Genomic DNA, 20,944 nt, shown 5'->3' with positions numbered 1-20,944 from the left:
GTTTGCCTTGTTTGTTTTCACATCACACATGCTTTTTTGTAATTATGTGTGTTGCATAAACCACTTTTGCGCTGCGTAAAAAGCACTTTGAGACCCTTGTAAAAAAAAAAAAAAAAAAGATGTTCCCATTTGAATACAGAAGAGCTAATGAGCGCAGACGAGCCAGGTGTAGCTCATTTAGGATGTCGCAGCAAACCGCAGCTGAATGTATTGTGTTCTTCTGATCTACAGAATCACACTCTTGATTTGATGTTAACACCTCACAGAGAGAAAAAAAAAAACTGGTGCGTATTTCAGAACTGATTGCTGATTCTGATGATGATGCAGATGTTTGCTGCAGTCTGCAGGAAAAAAACCAAAAAAAAAACCCACCAATGTTTCACTGCACTGCTGCAAACACAGAAAGGGGGGGTGCTTTTTTTTCTGAGCTGCAGCAATGCAGAAGCAGTAAAGAAGTCCTGCTCTCACACAAGGTCACTGCTTTACTGGGCTTGAAACCTTTCTGTACCTCAGCTATTTGGCAAACCGCAATTACAGTGCCACCGAAGAATTAACGGCGGCCGGACACAAAGCGCGGCAGACGTTACTCATTACTCAAATATGTCACTGATGGTTTTTTTTCTCTATTCTGTGGGGTCCTGTGAGTCCAATGAAACATTTGATAAGAAGGAAATGTACTCTGAGGCACAAGGTGACCGTGAGCAGTGGATGTTAATTCAATTTGTGTTATATTTTAATTTAAAAATTCCTCTATTGCCTCCAAGAAGGATGAGAGTGTCCCTGCTGAACAATGTGCTGCTGTGAATTGTCTTCACCTGCATTGTTTCAGAACTATTGAAATTCTGCTGAAGGCTTTAACATTGGTGATGCACAATATTAAGTGCTGAAAGTATTTTCGTTTTGGGGGGTTTTAACACATTTTTGACTTTTAATCAACTGAAATTAATTGGCAACAATTTTGATCATGGATTTATCATTTGAATCATTTAGGAAGCAAAAATTGCTCTCTCACTGATTGATTGTGATTTTTATTTCATATAAATGTGAATTTACTTTTTTTTTTTTTTTAGTAGTATTGCTTGGGGAAAATAAAAACAACAAACAGATGCTAATTTGAGCTCCAAAGGCTATTTTTCACTTTGTTGCGACATTTTATCGAGCAAAATTCATGAACAATGAAAGAAAATGATGAAAATCTATATTTTAATATTCTGTGGCAGGATAAAAACAATAGCATTATTAATTCATTTATTTTTTAATCTTTTTGTAGATCAATCAATCATTTCTGCTGCTAGAATCTTAATGGACAAAATATCACCTTATTTCACTGGTTTCCACTTGCCTTTAGGTTTAAATGTGTAATCAGAACTTCAAGCCCCAATTGGTCTGAATGTACATTTAAAAGATTCTTTTTTTTTTTTTTTTTTAATGTCTTGCTGTGTTGAAACGTCAGTCTGTTTGCAGGATTAAAGATTGTGAAATAATTAATGTGCTCCAGTTCCTGGAAGTTTTCTGTCTTCCAGCTGAAAAGCAACACATTCACTGGCATTTTTCCTGGAAGGTGCACACAGAACCCTCCTTTTACTCAACTATTTCAGTTATTTCTTTTATCGGACTATTTTATAATCGTACATTTTCTTGTAATGATTTTTTAAATTGGTGAAAGCACAGGCAGAACACAGTGTACCGTATGAGACGGTTTTTTCTCCAAATACATTCATAATAGAAACACAACAAACAGAATTAGAGGGAAAAAAAGAGGAATTAAAACAGCAGTGCATAAAAAGGAAGAGAAAAATATGCAATGTAAACTCTTTACTTCCTTAAAAATAACAATGAAGGCACAAAAACCCTGGCGAAGCTCATCCACACCCAACCTCTGTATCTGCTGCAGTTCTTTGCATTTGAGTATTAAACTGCAAAACCATGAACAAAAACGTATTTAAGCTGGTTTAGAGGTAAAATAAAATTAGGTCCAGGTGAAAGCAAAACTGCATTTGAGTTGAGGAAGTTAACCTACGAGGGTTTTCCAAATCTTCCTGAACATTTTGGGTCTTTTCCTTACATTTGAGAGGTTTTTTTTCTGGAGTGCAGTGTGGCATTAATTTATCAACTTTGTGTCTTTCTTTAAAATGTATTTTCTCCCAGCTGCTGGTGGACAACGGACGGCTTAACAGAGCTGTGTTTTTTCAACGGCTTTAAGGCTCCTGTGAGCCACACTTTAAAATCCTGTGCAATATATTATCTCTATAACTTCTGGGGTGATTTTATTAACAGTATTCCAAAACTTTCCAATCATTGAGCAATACCAGGTCATATGTAAAAGACGTGCATTTGTAAATCCCATGTGTAGCACACAGGGGAGATGCTCTTGTTAGATTTGTGCAGCACCGTGCATTCTGTGGATTAGTTTTAGTGGAAATTAGAAACATTTGCACTCGTTAAAATTGCTTATGTTAGCCTGCATTGTTGTGTGAGCAGTTCAGGTTCCATTTGTGTTTAGTCGGAGGTTTTTTTTAATGTTCAGGACAATTACTTTATGTTGCAATCGTTTAGCACTAGTCTCCCCTGGTTCGCCTGGGAATCTGTTAGCTGGCATAAACATGTTATGTTGGCTGGATTTGCTGTAAACTAGAGAACATAACGTCTTATTTTGATGCCTTTATCTGCACAAATTTGATCTCTGATATGCAATTTAGCATATCTGGTGTATTTAGATGGTAACCCTTAAGATTCAAGGATGCTTCTCTTGTCATGAAATGAAAGCGTTGTATTAAAAGTTTCATCTTAGTTTGTCTTTATTACCCAAGAAGGGTGTTCAAGGTTTTTATTTTTCTGTCATTATCCATTTGATTTCATTATCTTCTGAATGTAACCGGTGAAAATTAGGACAATTAGTTTAATCATTAAAGGTTTCTTGTGTCACAAAAAGGATGTCTTGTTTAGATCTTTTAAAAAATGGACAGGTGCTATAGAAAAAATGTATATTGTTATTGCCAAGCTTGAATAAGGTTCTGATTTTACATTTTAGCCTTGAAAATCTAATTAATATAATAAATCGAGGTGTATTACTTTGTACTGGAGTGACCTGCAGCAGTGGATCTGTTATTTTTATATGAATCATGACTGCAAAGGGAGCAATATTTCAGCATGCTGTCATGTGTCATAAATGTGACCTCCTCTGATGTTTTTGGAGCAGTTGGGTCACACAAGCAAACACAATTGCGTCCAAAAATAGCGCCGTGCCAGCTGACTGACTTCTGCTTTGCGTTCCGGTTGGTGCAGCGAGGAAGGGAGAGAGGGGAGAGAGAGGAGAGGAGGCGAGGAAGGAGGGAGGGCTTAAACGCGGGGAGAAAAACTTTTAGTTCGACTCCCGGCTCATAAGCAATGAGCGAAGTTTGCTAAAAGTCATATGGATCGACTGGACCGAGAGTTTCGCACCAGACGATGGCAAACGGGAATGAGACGGAGGTGTATTTATCCGAGCAGGTGATCGTGTTGTTTTCGTGCGCCCTGTCCTTCCTGGGCTCCTCTCTGATCATCCTCACCTACATTATTTGGTCGGATTTGAGGACAACCCCGAGGAGGCTGCTGGTTTACCTCTCCGTGGCTGACTGGCTCTCCGCCGTCTCCTACGCCTTCGGAGTCTGGAGAGTTTTCCGCAGCGACTCGGTCGACTGCGTCGTCCAGGGAGCGATATCCACTTTCGCCAACACCAGCTCCTTTTTCTGGACCGTGGCCATCGCTGTGTACCTGTACATTTTCATCGTCAGGTCCAGCCAAAGAGTCGCTGACAGCCTGGTGTTGTTCTTCCACCTTGTCAGGTACGTCACTGAGTTTAAAGTTTGTTAGCTGTTTGGCTGCTAAGCTAACAATTAGCTGTTTTTCAAAGTAGCTTCACCGGTTGGTGGTTGACCTGGAGCCCGGGGCATTTTGGGATATCTACCTGGTGACCCCTCCGTGCCCCGAGACAAAAAAGAAGCAAACATAAAACAAAACTGAATTCATATGGTACTTTGCTGTAATTTTTGACTGCAAAATCAAAAAAAAAAAAAAAGTTAGCATTTACAACACGACCGTCACGAGCTTCCTTAAACAGCACAGGAGCTGGTTCGGCTTGTTTACTCTGGTATAGTTTGGAAGAATACAATTTGTTTTGTTTTTTTTTTAAAACTAAAGTAGTTGCTTTAACATGAGTTTATGCATTGCTCTGTTGTAGTTTAGTCGAAGAAAAAAAAAAGTAAAATTGTGTTTTGAAGACTTTAAGTTTGAGCTGCCCCAGCGCGAAACCCACTGTTTCTATGGTAACAGTGTCAGGAGTTTTCAACGGAGTCTACTGAGATTACAACGAGGGTTTTTGTTAATTTCACGATAATAATACGCGAGTTATTTGATTAATCAAATTAAAATAAAGAGAATAAAGTTTTAACGTGTTTATAAGATGACTAATATACAAACTAAGGACTACAAACTACATCTCCAGCCACTGAGTCTCACAACATCTTTGACTCAGCTCTACAATGTGACCAACACATTAGCTGTTGTTGTTTTCGGATGAGGAACACTGCAAAATTGAATTCTCTTCCTCTGCCTAAATGAAATTAAAACTGTGACCGCGGCTTTAACTTCCTCAATACTGTCTCTGTCTGGTCTGCAGCCGGTGTAGAAGGCTGCTGCAGGACTGACACCAAAAACATGGACGTATTTACACCTGTACTAACATCCCTGCTCTGATTGGCTGAACACTGGATTTATTCATTTATAAGACCAGGCACTGCTGTTCCACATCTGAGGCTGGTGGATAGGCATCTTCTTTCATTCCAGTGTTCCTCCTTTATAAACATTTTTTGAGTAAAATCTTAAGACGTCCATGTTTTCAGTGGCTTTTGGCTGCTCTCATGTTATTTTGAAATTCGATCTGCCAAGCTGCTATTCTGCTTTGCTCGTTTCACAAATGGATTTTTCAAGTCTTTATCCTGTCTTGCTCTTTGCACATATTTTTGTTTTGATTTTATTTGATTTAACTTAACCTGCAGTCTCAATTAGCCTTGTTTTTACTCCATCTACCTCCTTCTGTGTTTCACTGATTACATCTTTTATATTATTATTATTATTATTATTAATAATAATAATTCCACCAAAAACCTCACTGACTTTGAGGAGACACCTCACCTCAATATCACCATTCTAAAGAGAAACTCTCCTGCCTAGCAAAATATTCATACATGCAAGCTGTTTTTGTTTTTTTTCCCTCCATGCTCCTTTGGTCCTATAATAGTTCATTATATCAGGCATGAATAAGCCTGTTTGAGCTGAGTTTTCTTTTTAAATGACTTTTTTTTTGCCTTAGCATGAGCAGGACTTCTGAGCAACAAGGAAACTGAGAGGTTTATGTAAACTGAAAAAGGCATCTTGTTCTGACTTCAGTAAGAAAAGGTGTAAATACACTAAAGAACACTAAAAAAATAAATAAATAAAAATACACTAAAAAATAAGAGCTAAATATTGTTTTAAACAAGAAAAAATTAATAGATTTTTTTTAAAAGCACGAAAATTGAAGTGTAGTATAAGCATATCTCGAATTATGTCTTTACTATCATTTTATAATTATTTTTCATGCTTAAAAAATATCTTCATAACTTTAGAATGTTTATCCTATATTCAGTTCTCAGGCAGACACATCTGGAACATCTGTCCAGGAACTACAGATGAAAAATAGCCTCTTGGCTAATTCTGCCACTTTTACAACTATATTTTTTAACCCTATTCAGGACTTTTGGGGTCTTTTGGACCCCAGGCCATTGGGTTTAGGTGACCAGTATTGCTTTTTTATTTTTAAAGATTTTCTTTAATATTAAAAAGAGGGACATTTGTCGTGAATTTGGAACCAAAAATACATCAACTTATCAGAACATGTAAATAGCATAGTATAAAAGTCTATCATGAATACTGATATTTTGCACATATTCTTTCTTGGGGTTCAGTGGACAACGAAAGACCTTCTACGTATGGCAACATGAAAGTCCTGAGTAGGGTTAACGTGATTTGTCCCTGTCAGCAAAATGTAAAAATACATTCATGAGGAGTAATGAGAAAACAAAAAGTGCACTGAAATAACACCTCAAAATATGAATGAATAGCCAGTTTTTTTTCAGGATCTGCACTTTGTAACAGATATAAGTTTCATACAATCTCTGTTTTCTCTCTCTTTTTATTTTTTATTTTTTAAATTCCTTTTGGAATCTATTTCTGGAGACGAGCATAAACTCACATTTCTTGTCTTCTCATGTGTTTCCCACAACACGTGCTTTTTTAGAGTGTCCTATTATCACACGTACACTGTTGCCTAAGGAGGAAACCTTTTTTTTCCAAGATTGCAAAATAAGGAAATCAGGCCAAAAAAAGTATTTGCCACAGTTAAACTGATTAGGTTGCCAAAAATGATTAGATATATGCATGTTGTACCAATAGGTAGAGAGAATATCACTGGTCCCAAACTCGTGATAGATTTCATTATTTCTACTGATGAACAGACTGCTTATTATTTCATGTGTGTCTTTTAGTTAGTTAGTCATGAAGCTCCACCAAACTACAAAACAGTCAAAATCGCAGCTACACAACTCTTTCTGATAGGCTTCATTAGGATAAAAACCTCATTAAATGATGTTCGACATGTGTCCACTATAAAAGTTATGAACAGGTCTAACAAGCTACTTTGACTTCGGCACACATGTTTCATCCTTTGTGTCAGCTTTCCTTCTGAACATTAATGAGCTGTCCGTGTTGATTTTGAAGACGTTTGAAGAGTTGATTCGCTGTGTTGTGGTGCTGTGTGGTTGATCTATTTTTGGACACATTTTCACCCCTGGGTGCGCCCCACCACGGTGCTTGTGTTTGTCATTATAATTTAGTTTCCACTGAGTTAAAGCTCTCACAACAGAGCCATTCATTGAGGCCTGTATACATAACACACACACAATTAGACCTTAAGCATTTTGATGTTTAAAATGATTTCAGATCTGCCACGTGTTGCTATGAAAGTGTAGTATTCTTGGTGTTTTAATAGAAGAGGCAGTGCTTCTGGGAGAAATTAGCGAACATCGTCTTCTAAATTGTAGAAATGTGGCTTTATGACATATAAAGCAACAAAACTTGCGTGCCTCTGTGGTTTGCACTACGTAGCACACACAAGCCTTAAGCACAAGATAATCTATCACAAGGTCTCACATGTCTTTGCCGTATTCGTTGGTCCTGCACCCACCAAACATTTACGTCAAAGCTCAGTGGAGATGTTTAAAGATCTGAAGTCGAGGCTGCTTTAGTTCATTTTCTATCCCTTTTGCGTTCCAGCTGGGGTGTTCCTCTGGCCATCACCGTTGCCGCCGTGTCCCTCAACAAGATCGGCTACGATGCGTCTGAGGTGTCGGTGGGCTGGTGCTGGGTCAGGATCCACGCTCCGGACCGGGTCCTGTGGATGCTGCTGACGGGGAAGATCTGGGAGTTCTTGGCTTACCTCACCCTCCCTGTCCTCTACATTTTGATCAAGAGGCACATCCACATAGCGGTGAGGCCTCATTTGTCAGCGATGTGTGCAAAATATAGTGTAATATATGACACTTGGTTCTCCCCTCACACCTCACATCTGTCTAGTAATCAAAACTAGAGCACAGTTTATGCACAAAAGTGTTTAGATTTATCTTGAAAATGGGTGCACATTTCAATCCACTCCTGATGAGAGGTGGGAATTATCGACAAACTCACAATACAATCCTGTCATGATGTGTACAATAATGACGGTATTCTAATATAACAATTTAGTGATAGATGCAATACATTTATCTAGGATTCATCATGTTATGTGTTGAACTGTTCACTAGGGAAAAGGGAAGTAACATAAAACCCTGATGTTGTGAGGTATTTATGAACAAAAGTTAGGATTTAACAACATACACAAAAGTGAGGCAACTAAAGTCTAAATGAGTGCTGTGAAAATGACAACAAAAGGAGACTCTAACCTAGAGTTTAAAGATTACCATTATGCAGAGGAATAAAAAAAACAATCTAACTAATCCAATCTAATAACAGAAATACAATCCTAACAGCCACTAGTGAAGCTAACAGCCAATCTAAGGTGGGTGCAGTGTTCTCAAACAGGGTCTAGTGCCTCAACAAGAAGTACAACAGTCATAAGACACAAAGAGGCACATGAGCAGGGCTGGCAACAGCTCGCTGCCCAATGCTGGTCTGCTGGCGTATTATATCCTCCTGGAGGCTCCTGATTGGTGGATCAGCTTTCTCCAGCACAGGTGGATGGAATCACATCAGCTCAATCAGTTCCTGCTGCAGGGTAATCTGAGGGCTGAGTGGAGACACACACACACACCACAGACAACACACACACACACACACACACACACACACACACACACACCACAGACGAGGGAGATGGAGTTCCTCAGAATATGGCAGCGGCTGTAACATGAACTGAAGAAGAAAAAAATCACCTTAAAAGTCAAAAACCAGGAATTATGTATTTATCCACTGTTGTGCCAGTACGTGTGTGAATTATCATTGTTTGCTTCCCTTCACTGTCTGCTGTTGTCCCCCTGTGAGTTTCTTCACTGTGAATTATCATCAATTCACTTTTACCCTCTTTCGTTTGATGAAATGCACCACGAGGAGCCGTTAAGTAGTGACTCTTGTAAGTTATAACGGTGGGGAAGTCCATTTAGAGTCTCTACATGTTTTATTAAAAAAAATAACAATATTTGCTGCCTTTGTAACAGGAGTGTCACAAGAGAAAGTGATGCAATGTGTTATCAATATTTTGTCCTACCGCTACTCCTGACAAGGACTAACAACAAGTACACAGAGGTTGAGAGGTGTAATCGTGAGCAAACAGATTCCTAAATTAAAAATATACAAACCTCCTCTATTTACAGATGAGGAGAGTCCGATGTGTCCCAGTAATGATTTATTCCTGCATTGTCTCTTGTGTTCAGTCACATGTAAAGCTAAAAATAATCCCAGTGCCTCAAGTAGCAAAGTAGTTTGAGCTACTGCAGTAAATGTTTTCTGTAAATATAGACAATATCTCCTATTTAACAAACATATCTACGTAAAATTACAGAACCAATACTTCTTTGTTTAACTGTCACGATTAGTATCTCATTTTATAAATATATATATTTACATGATTAAACTTAAATCTAACAGTTTCATCTGTTGGAGACAAAGGAATTATTTGTGAAATCAGACAATTACAAATGCAGTGAAACACAGTTTTTAAAATATATATATTTTTGAGGTTGTGCAAATCAGAGCATGCAAATAAATTGCAAAAACTGTCAGAATTTGTTGAGATAATGATGTGTGTTGTCGGAGAGAAGTGCAGTAAGGACACCACCAAAGTCTTTAGGATTCATCATGGATCTTTGTAGAAAGTTTTGGTACAATTCAACTCATAGTTGGTGACTTGAATCCATGAGCTTGATATCCTTAAAGATCAGAAACTCAACCTCATTGACACATTTCATTGTTTGCTTCTCCCCCTCATTATAAAACATGCTCTTGCTCTGTGAACTGTGTCCGTCGCAGCATGCAGCCCTGTCAGAGTACCGTCCCATCCTGGCCAACAGGCCTCCGTCACACTCCTTCTCCTCCATGGCTGACATGAAGCTCACACTCATTCCCATCATCTTCATCGTCCTGCGCATTTGGAGCACCGTGCGCTTCATCCTGCTGCTAGCTGGCTCATCGGCCAGACAGAACCCAGTGCTGGTCACCCTACATGTGAGTGTAAAGTTCAAACCGATGATTTCCAGTGCACAAGATGTGTGAATAATCTGCGGCTCACTTCTCCTCTGAACATTGCTTCATCCATCGATCGTGTGTCTGAGCAAAGTGCGCTATCAGTAGCCGATGTGAACTTGTGATTGTGTGAATCTTTACACAGTCATCCTGTGTTAAATTATATTTTTTCCACCCCAATGGAAAGTAGCATAATAGCTTTGTCAAAATAAAATAAAGCATCCTCCTAAATGGGTTGAAAATGCCATAAAGTCTTTATGAAGCTGTTACTTCTTGGACATTTTTATCACATCATATTGCCGCTATAAATGTGTGTAACATTTTTATTTCATGAAACAATAACTTCTTAGCAAATCTGCTATTTTATTGGTCAATAACAAATGTGGAAAAATAAAAAGTGTTCAATGTTTTTAACCCATTTTCCTCCAGTGTAATAATCCAATGCCGCTACACTCCTCTGAAAGCCTTTTGTTTTGTCACCAACAGGGTATTGGCAACACCTTGCAGGGAGCAGCCAACTGCATCATGTTTGTTTTGTTTACTCGGCCGATCCGCACACGCCTCTGCACCGCGCTCTGCTGCTGCTGCTGCTCGAAACGTCAGGCCGAGGCGCATCGCTCGCATGAAGCCCCTCACGGTCTGTTACCGGGACAGGACACCTCCACCCAGAGAGAAGAGGACAGCGCCGGCCGAGTCCGTACCGACAGATGACACTTTATCCTGCAGAGGAGAAGGTGGACAAAGGTTGACACGGAGGGAGCAGCGGAGGTCTCAGCTTCGCATTAAGCCTTCATTACAGCAAGTGCCTGCCAGAAGGGTCGCAGATTCTGCAGGTGACATCTGTGTCACACAACAGCACTCTGGGTGATGGGATGATGCTGCCTGACTGTTGGCCGGCATTAAGTGAAGCATTTGTTGCATTTAATGTGCTGCGTCCCACACTTTAACCCTCTGAACCCCAAAAAACCGTTGGTGGGTTTGAAAACAGATCACCAAAATTACACCATTTATCACAGCCAGAAACTGTAAAAGCACAAAGAAATGTTGGATTTTGAATTTTCTAACAGCTCATGAACGAATAATTTAATTAAAATCACTTTATTCTATTTGTCTCATTTAAAATTTCACCAAAAATGAAACATTTACTGTAACTAGACTCTGTAAAAGACTCGGCACAACATAGGAGCTGTTTGTAACTCAGCTGCTTAACAAACATCCAAAAACTTTTAGACTGAGCTGCAGGCTGTGGTGAACAACTGACAAGTATAGAAAAAATTACAAATACAAATGGTAAAATAGCTTTTTTTCCAGGACCGATGACACCTGTCCACAACTTAAAAGTATTGGTTTTCATTTTTTGCAATATAGTAAAATAGATGCAACATTTTTGTGTGTATAACTGCATGATTTCTCTTTTGCTGTTTCCATAAAGGTGCAGGACTTTATATTGCAGTAAAAATGCCACAGAGGAGGAAAAAACCACATCTAGATGCTGTTTGGAGTTCAGAGGTTTAAAATGGGGTTTCACTTTTCATTCAGGTCGCTCTTCATTTACTGTTTTCTTTTCTGAAAAATGTTACACTCCACGAAGGACTGATTATCTTGTACTGTTCTGAGGTCATCACTGTGAATTAATATTCCTGTTTCAGTTTTCAAGTATTTGTATTTTGTGGAAAAATGATCAGTGTTAAGGTGAGTAAAGAAACTTTAAAGGTTTACAGCTGTGTTTGATCTTTTTATTGTCAGTATTGATACAAATGGATTAAAAAGAAAACCCAATATAAACATATCCTTCAACATCTGATGACGTGAGAGGTGGATGCAAAAACATTTCTTCACAGATGTGGCCCGCTTGAGTTGAGAATCGATTCACACCAGAAAAAAAACAAATTAAAACATCTGTTAACGCATCTGATTTCAGTCCAGCCCCATATTCATCAGTCCCGTAGTGCTCTGCAAGCTGATCTCGGTTATTATTTAATTATGTCAGAATATAGAGAGCCTGACAGAGCTTCAAGGTGGGAAAAGCTGTGCATCTATTTGATAAGCGATCGAATTGTATGTTGTCATGTGGAAAAGATAAATAGTGAAAAAGAAAATGATCCTGTAAGCATGAGTTAAGAAGTTTCTGGAATAATTTATCATAATTTTATTGATTTTGTGTGGATTATCCCTATCATATTTACTGCTAAGTTTAATAGCTAAATAACTCTAAAATAATAAAACATTCAGTGGCCATATGTGGTATTACTTCCCCTGCTGTCTATTTGAATGCAAATAGCTGTTGCCTAATCTGCAGGTTGCAACACATTTTAGGCAGAAGTTACACAAGACCATCAGCGTCTGATGCGTCGCCAAAATTAACTCGACGTCATTACTGTCATCGTGGTCAGGGGACCCGTGAACTATCATCACATGCCATCCTTCCTCCTTGAAACCAGAGCTTCACTCGTGAGCCTCACTTCTCTTCTTTGACTGCTGCTGCTGGTGGTGACTTCTGTTTACCTTACAGAGGTACAAGCCGAACTACAGAGGAGTGAGAGAACCCACAGAACATCACAGAGCTCGTGCCACCAACCTGCTTCACAACCATAACGTCACTTCTTGTAGTTCCTTCAGCTCGTTTGAATATTGTCTAAGGATTCCATTGGGTTTCACTGTAATGGTTGTTGGGGCATCATCTGTAGCTCTGGTGGAAGTAAAAGCATTAATACCATAATTTATCAATGCTATGTCAGAAGTAAACAATACTGCATTTAAAATGGCGCATTAAATTATCATCTGGAAAATGTACTCAAAGTATTAAAAATGAGAGAACTTGATGCATGTCCTGAGGCTGTTATACTGGAATATTAGATTATTATTACTAATGCATTAATGTACTGCTACGAGCCAGCCTCTAGGGTCAGCTGGATGTAACAAACAACACAAAAAAAACCTGATGGAATTGGTTCAGGCAATTTATTGCTTAGTAAAGTAAATGACATTACAGAACGGTGACAATACAAAAGAAATTGGTGGATGTTGCTACAAATCAAAGAACCAAACATAACCTAACGAAGGCTATCACTTTACTTTAAACTTTAAATCTCGTAGCAACATCCACACATAACAAAAGAAGCTAAAACAAACTAGCGCCTCAAAACACACAATACGAAACACAAGACACGAGGAACTTCTTCATGAAGTTGTGGAGGTGCTAACGGGAGTCAGTCTTCACTAAGACTCTCATGAAACTCCCACACCGAGTTAGCAGCTGCCAACAGAAGTTACACAAACACAAAAGACAAAAACCGAGAGGCACCAGGACTGACTGTTCAGACTAAATCCCAGCGAGCCCCCGACTGAAAGGTTGCTGGTTGCTTTTTAGCCAGGTGTGGTGATCACTGGGGTGGAGGAAGAGTGGTGGTGGTCCAATCAGATGTGACCAGAGGCGGGGAGGACTTCAGCTCCAGGTTAATTAGCTGTGATGACTGACAGCTGGTGTCCTGGAGCAGCTCTCAGTCACAGTGGGCCTTCACAGGTCATCTCCACACACATGGGTCACAAGTCCATATAACAAAACGGCACAAACAACATGGACCGTAACAGTGCTTCAAAAGCAGGTTTTTACTCTTTTGGTTGGTTAATGTGGACCTCATTTTGAACACTTCTGTATAGGACTAATGATTTTAATGATAGATTATTCTGCTTATTCTGCTTGTTTTCTCCATTAACCCGCTAAACCCCCAAGGAGTTTCTAGGCGGGTGTTTTTTTTTGTTTGTTTGTTTGTTTTTTGTTTTTGTTTTTTGCATCTGTCAATTTTTTTACTCACTGTGAGCTTAATTTTTTTCCTGGAATCAACATGCCCAACATTTTTCCAAGTGCCCACAGGTGTTAGCAATACTGGTGACTCTACATAGTATGGATATTTCATTATTTAACATTTTAAATGTGTGTCCTCTTTGTGTAAACACAGCCTGCAGTTCAACCTAGGTCACCTGAAAACTCAGGATTTTTGTAATTTGACTGCAAACTTTTTGGGTTTTTACAGAATCTGGTAGAAACAAACGTTCATGTTTGAGCAGATAAGTTTGGCTTTTTTTTTTCTTTTCTAAATATAAGACATATAGAATAGAGTTGTTTTAATAAAATCATGATTGTAAGATTGGATTTTGATTAGATTTGGTTAATCTTCCTAACGAAGCTGCACCCCATATGTGATACATTCATGGACTGATTGGCTGACGGTCTGATAATTCTTTCTGTTTGTACCATTTCTGGCTGTGATGAAGGGTATTTTGATGATTTAAAAAAAAAAAAATTGCAGTCAGAGGGTTAATCAACTGATTAAAAAGTCAGAAAACATTTGAAAAGCACTTTCACAGTTACCTGAAGTTTAACATGACACATTAGCAATACCTTATATGACCAACCGATGTTGAAAATGCTGTAAAAATACTGAAATAACTAAAAGGAAAAGTCACAAATGTTAACATTTTTGAAGCTGGGACTGTGAAATGTTGACTTAAGAAAATAGCAGAGTAGCTGCTCATTGATATTCCATCAGTAAGTGAATTGATTGTTTGACTAATTGTTATATCTGTACTTGTATAAACTTTTATTCTTAGTGACAAAGCATCATTTTCCCCTTTAAGTAGTAGGGGAGAACCAAGTGTCATGAGAGGAAAAGACTCAAGTAAGTACAAGTACTTCAAATGCGTCCTCAAGTACAGTAAATGTACTCCCTACACTGATTTGTAGTTGCTTTGCATCTCTTTTAGTGATGGGTCTTTGCACAGCAGCTTGTTGTCTCATAAAGTGTGCATGAACAACTCTGTGCTCATATGAGAGCAGTTAGTTCCCATAAATTATCTCCAGCTCCACTGTTTATACTAAATGTACATAAAGCATAAATACACAGTTTTCTTTGCGATAAAAAAAAGTTTTCCTTGCGTCTAATTTTACCTTTGCTCTAAAGTAATGGGACACAGGGCAGAGTTCATTCTCTCAGACCGGCAGTCACAGTGACACCACAGTGGTCACCATGTCTGGGAAAATGGAGAACGTGAATGTTACTTTTGCAGATGACATCTAAAACAGCCAGTGGACAGTTTTTTTTTTTTGTCCTTGTGGATGGCAAAGGACACACAGAGGACCCACTCTTGCTATATTTCCTACAGGAATTAATCCAATGTGTCACTTCTGAGATTTGGCTGACATTGAAACAACTCAAGCCGGCCGATGGAAACACTTAAGGAAGACGTTTTTGCTCATTCCTCTGCTGGCTCTCTGCCCATTTAATTCATTAAGTTAAAGAGTAGCTCAGGGCTGTGTTATGGCCGACTACCAGAGGTGACCATTCACCAGTAAAGTTAATGGCGGCAATTTTTTTCACAACACAGGCTGCTCATTTGGCTGCGTCAGTGGTTCCAGAAGCCAATTTTCAAACACATTTCTCTCACCATATGGAGTAGGTCAGAGCTTCAGCAGAATTTTTGAATACCACAGACAGAGCAGCTTTCACTCGTGAGACAAGAAACATCGAAACATTGTGTACAGTAACAGAGGGCTTTCTGCTTGGTTCTCAGATTTGTCCAGTGAGTGAATAATTAGGTAGTAAGTTACTAAATTCCCAGAGAAGCTGCACTTTGCACTGCACAGTACATGGGGCATATGTTTCCTCTCCTTTTCATTTAGATGTTATCCACCGTAACGTTGGCTCCACCAGCTGTTCACTGCTGACATTGCGACTACTGCACGCACTGTGGAAAGTTCCAATACCACATGAGCTAAACAAAATGAAAAAGCACTTTATACTTTAAAAACCACAAATAACTTGAAATTTCAGAAATGTTCCAGCTGCTACTGTAATGTTTCTGTGTCTTAAATGTCAGGATTGTGTAATTAAATTCTTCCTTTGAGGGCAAACGTTTCTGTTTATAATCACGTTAAACTCAGTTGGACATAAAACAGTTTCATCTTACTCAGTTTTTTTTTTTTTTTGAGGATGTCGGTCTGTCTGCTAAACTGCAATATTTCAGCAACTGTTGGATGTATATAAAATGTATGACTGGGATTCAAGACTCCAACAATGTTACACATTAAAACCAGTTTACCGCACTTAGAAAGTATGACTGCTCATGGGAAAAAAAATCATATATAAAGACATTTGTGGCTTTGGAGCATACACTGTATATCAAGGATTTTGTATTTGTTTTTTATATACATACCCCAGAGGAAGATGTATGAAATCTGACAAATTGCATCAAGTGGTATCATGTGAGTTGACACTGGTTGGGTCTGAATATCAAGAGATGTGGTATAAGAAAGAGATGAATTTCCAGACCTCTTTTGCTCACTACTGTTAATTAATGTGAGCTGTCATTATTGGATTATTGTATTTATGTTCTCTGTGTTGTATCCAGTTCCTCATCTCTGCTCGAAGCCAACTCAAGGCTACATTAGCTGTTGCAAGCATGACATGAGCCAGTCTCCAGTGAACAGCAGTGTAGTTGTGGGAAACTGTAAACAGTGGTACAAAGCAGACACCCTTCTCACTCCGGCTGCATCTTGAGATCCTGTCCATGAACACCACAATCAGGGTCTAAGACAAGGGGCAGCCTTGGCAGAGGCCAACAACGACAGGAAACTTGTTTGCCTTTGTGCCGAGGATATGAACACAGCTTTCACTTTGGTTGTACAAGGAAAAAACTGCCTGCAAGAATGACCCCGGCACCCCATACTCCCACAGTACCCTTGACAGGGCCCCTCGAGGGACACCCTTATGACACTTTTCCAAATCCAGAAAACACATGTGGAATGGCTGGTTGAACTCCCATGACCCCCTCATGAGCTCTGCAAGGTTAAAGAGCTGTTCCATGGCCAGGACGGAACAGAGTCCGCATTGCTCCTCCTAAATCCAAGATTCAACAGTCAGTCGGAGCCTCCCTTCCACCACCCTGGAGTAAACTTTCCCAGGGAGGCTATTCGTGCGATACCCCAGTAATCGGAGAGCACCATCTGTTTGACTTGTTTTTTAAATGGGAACCATCATCCCAGTTTGCCACTCCACAGGCACTGCCATCAATGATCAAGCGACACTGAAGAGACATGTCAGTGCCTTCAGCATCTCAGGGCGAATCTCATCCACATCTGGTGGAAATTCATGACTACCTCAACAACCTCTAACATGGACATGGGCGAAGTTTTCCCCAAGTCTTCAGGCTCTGAATTCCCCATAGTTTATGTGCTAACCGGGCTAAGGAGTCCCTCAAAGTGCCTTTTCTATTACCTGACATTGTCCCCAGTCCAGGTGAGCAGTTCACCCTCCTGGCTGTAAACAGCCTGGGCCAAGCCTTGCCTCCCTTCCTGAGGCATTGAACAGTTTGCCACAATCTATTTGAGCCCCACCCAAAGTCTTTCGTCATAACTTCTCTGAAGTCCTCCCACGCTCAAGTTTTTGTTGCAGCCATTTTGGCCGACCGGTATCTGTCTGCTACTACCCCTAACCCAACTGGGCCCAAAGAGCCTCCTTATTTAGCCTCCTTCACCAATAGTGTCCACGAGTGGATTTTTAAGTTTGCCACCACAACAGGCACGAGTGACCTTCTGACCCCAGCTTGGAACAGCTTCTTCTGCAAAGGAGGCCTTGAACATGGCCAACTCAGATTCTATGTCTCCAACCGTTCCTAGGATACAAGAGAAGCTCTTTTGAAGGTGGAAGTTGAAGACCCCATGTACAGGGGCCTCAGTCAGACATTTCCAGTTCACCCTCACTACCCGTTTGGGTTTACCAGATCTGTCTGAAAGCCGTCCCCACCATCAAATCCAACTCATCACCAGGTGGTGGTCAGTTGACAGCTCTGCTCTTGTCTTCACCAGAGTGTCTGAGACAAATGGCTGCAGGTCTGATGACATGACTACAAAGGTGATTTGACAACCTTTGGCCTAAGGTGCTCTGGTTAGGGTTGCAAAGGGGTGGACAATTTCCGGTAAATTTCCATGGGAAGTTAAGCTGGGGAATTTGGAAATATTCCATATTGGAAACTGTACATGGGAATAATGGGAATTAAGGGAATTTATGGGAATTAATGGGAATTAATGGGAATTTAGGGGAACTAACTGGGAATTGAGGGTAATGTAATGAAATTGTATCATATCACAGCATCACAATTGAGGGTAATGTAATGAAATTGTATCATATCACAGCATCACATTTGAGGTAGGTAGCATTTTTATAAGAGTGCCTCATAGATGCACTCTTATGCTAGCTATGGCTTATTTAGCATTTAACTTATCAGCTAGTTATATACTAGATGAATACATTTATGCTAGCTATAGCTTGTTTAGCGTTTAACTTATCAGCTAGCTATCTACTAGATGAATACATTTGTATGTGATATTTGCAATTTAAACATTTAATAAATATATTTCCCCATAATATCATCAAAACTTACTTAACTTTGTGTAGTCCACAGGCGCAAATGTGTGCCTTCAATAGTCTTGTGCTTTGGGCTCACGTGTGGTCCAGTCTTCTAGAAATCATCTGTACATGTGATGGAGGCATGCACAGTGCCTGTCGGGGGTGTGGTCTCAGTAGACATGCAGTAAGCAGTGTGCTGTGTGTGCATGTGATTGAGGAATGACATGGATATTCAAGTGTACTTGGATGGCATCTGTTTGTTTTTAGTCAAGATTATACTAAAATATATTTTCCCAAACTATATTTAAGTTCCCTATGAAGAGCCAACCTTCAGTTTTGAAAATTCCCAGTTTATTCCTATTTATTCCCATAAATCCCTGTTAATTCCCATGGAAAGTTTCCAACTTTGAAAATTCCCGGAATTTTGCAACCCTAGCTCTGGTACCAAGTACACTTGTAAACGACCTGATGCTTGAACATGGTTTTTGTTATGGCTATACCATGATGAGCACAGAAGCCCAATAACAGACCACCACTCGAGTTTAGGTTTCTCCATTGTTGGCCACATGCACTTTGAAGTCCCCAAGGAGAACTGTACTGTATGGACTGAAGCCCTTTCCAAGATGCCACTCAGAGACTCCAAGAAGGCCAGGTACTTCAAGCTGCTGTCTGATGCATAAGCACAAACAACAGTCAGTATTTTCCCCTCCACAACACACAGTCACAGAGAGGCAGCTGTCTTTTGTTCAGGGAGAATCCCAACAAAGCATCACTCAGGCATTGACTTGTGAGCATCCCCACACCCACCTGGCCCTTCAAACCCCTCTCCAAGAGTTTGGTTCCAGAAGCTTCACTTTGTGTGGAGGTGAGCCTAGCAATATCTAGTTGGTACTGCTCTACCAATTTTCTAAAAGTGCAGTAACTTTGTGCAACAAAAGGGCAAAATATCAACAACTCAATGTGAATTCAGGAAAGTGGATGCTGAAAACTGACTTCAACTGTCATGTCTGTCACTTTCTGTTTTGTGTGCACATTTTATGTCTTGTCTTTCCTGTTGTTGTGTATAAATATATTATATCATGTGTGAAGTATAGTCCTTAAGGTTTAAAATATAAAAGAAGTTACATATATGCACATAGTCATGAAATGTCTCCTTTTGAAGAAGTGTTTTATTTTGAATTCACTAACTGGTTGTCTCTGTTCTAGATTCACTTCCCACACCTGTCTCGTCACACCTGCAACCTGACGGCTTTCCCTCACCTGTTTCCTATCTCCCCTCATTACCTCATGTATATTACCTTGTGGGTCTCACAGTCTCGTTGCCAGTTCATTGCACTTTCACAGTCTTTGTACCAGCGTTCTTCATAGTCATAGTCACAGTCTGTTTTGCTTACGACCTCGCTTCCGTTTTTTGACCTTGCCTTTTTGCCTGCCGTTTTTGGATACCTCTGCCTGATTGACTGAACTCCTGTGTACTGAACCCTGCCTGTTGTTGAACCTGTCTTTTGCCTGAACCCATTCTGTGTCACGCATTTGTGTCCACCTATCTGTTTTCAGTGAGTTCATGACATCATCTTTGGATCCAACTTCATGTTTCTCTCATATAAAGAGTGGAGGTTAATTTATTGCAATTGCAAATCTATTAAAAAGCAAAAATTTAACAAGAACCGCTAGATGGGACTTCACTGTGATTCCACTATGTATATTAAATACCTGCATCTTTTACATTCTTTTTTTAATTTAGCATAATATAAATAATGTTATTTACAATGTTCCTGAAAAGGTTTTTCAGTTAAGCTGTAACTTAATACAAGCACAATCATCTTATATTCTTGAAAAGTTTCACAACCCTAAATTAAATCACTGTTTCAGTGTTTGTACGAAAGACAAACACTGAAATTTTTCTTTCTGTGAAATTGTCACAGTTTAACGGGCTCAACTAACACGACCTCTTTTTTAATACTTTGATCTAATTATTTCAGAAATACAATTATTCCCTGTTCCCACCAGCATCATCTACTCACAAACATTTACTGTATTTATACTTTGTTTTTGCAGTGAGGCGTCCCTGAAGCAAATAGCATCCAGCTTTAAGAGCAAACCGCCTCAGGAACGTTGTTTTGACAAACAGGCTTAGCTTTAGAGATAAGAGGCAATGCATCACATGACAATTTGCAGACAAAGCAAACATTTAAAAAAAAAGAGAGACAGAGAGATTCACAGCTGGTGTTTTCTGCAGAAAATGTGCCTATTCAGTATCATCAGTGTGAGATGAATTGCCTTCAGCATGGGAGCAGATAAATCCATGAAACTACGAGGAAAAATACTGAAGTCTGTGATTTTGGCATTGTGTCGTCATTTTATTAATAAAACCTCTTTTGCAATGCAGTCTCCAGACACGTAAGTAATAAAGATGTTTATCCTTATCATTTATCCTTTATTGACAGCTGCTTTCATCAATTAAACCAATTCATTCCAGGGTTTGGTGCAATAAAAGATATCCACATTCAGTCCAGGCCAACAGTTAATATCTCCATTGAATTGCATACAAAACTTCTTCAACCTGAGCGCACTGTCGGCAACGTGAGAGCAAAAGCCACAGCTGAGTTGTAAACCACCGCTATGCTCTCTGATCTTGTGTCCAAAGGGCAGAATCTGGTGTTGGAGTAATGACAGTGAGTAGTGTGCTTTTATTATTGCTGAAAGTGACAACAGTTTGAAACACAACC

The 20,944-nt window shown here is 39.5% G+C and overlaps 1 protein-coding gene across 1 annotated transcript; it reads left to right on the top strand.

Annotated features, from left to right (window-relative positions):
- Nucleotides 1-3,327: 3,327 nt before the first annotated feature.
- On the top strand, nucleotides 3,328-10,790 carry gpr157 (G protein-coupled receptor 157). The gene is made up of 4 exons (XM_008295824.1): nucleotides 3,328-3,824; nucleotides 7,351-7,564; nucleotides 9,598-9,792; nucleotides 10,297-10,790. The coding sequence occupies exons 1-4, from the start codon at nucleotides 3,448-3,450 to the stop codon at nucleotides 10,519-10,521; spliced, it is 1,011 nt and encodes a 336-aa protein (XP_008294046.1). The 5' UTR covers nucleotides 3,328-3,447; the 3' UTR covers nucleotides 10,522-10,790.
- The last annotated feature ends 10,154 nt before the right edge of the window (nucleotides 10,791-20,944 follow it).

Source organism: Stegastes partitus, unplaced genomic scaffold (genome assembly GCF_000690725.1).
Source record: "Stegastes partitus isolate 25-593 unplaced genomic scaffold, Stegastes_partitus-1.0.2 Scaffold24, whole genome shotgun sequence".
Classification (NCBI taxonomy): Eukaryota; Metazoa; Chordata; class Actinopteri; family Pomacentridae; genus Stegastes; species Stegastes partitus.
The sequence above is the reverse complement of the archived record's forward strand: the minus strand, read 5'-3'. Positions and strand labels throughout refer to the sequence as shown.

Bases quoted from the DNA above. Each gene is read 5' to 3' on its own strand.
- gpr157 (XM_008295824.1), top strand. From the start codon at position 3,448: ATGGCAAACGGGAATGAGACGGAGGTGTATTTATCCGAGCAGGTGATC. The intron at 7,565-9,597 runs GTGAGGCCTCAT...TGTCCGTCGCAG, and splicing joins AGAGGCACATCCACATAGCG to CATGCAGCCCTGTCAGAGTA. The intron at 9,793-10,296 runs GTGAGTGTAAAG...TGTCACCAACAG, and splicing joins CAGTGCTGGTCACCCTACAT to GGTATTGGCAACACCTTGCA.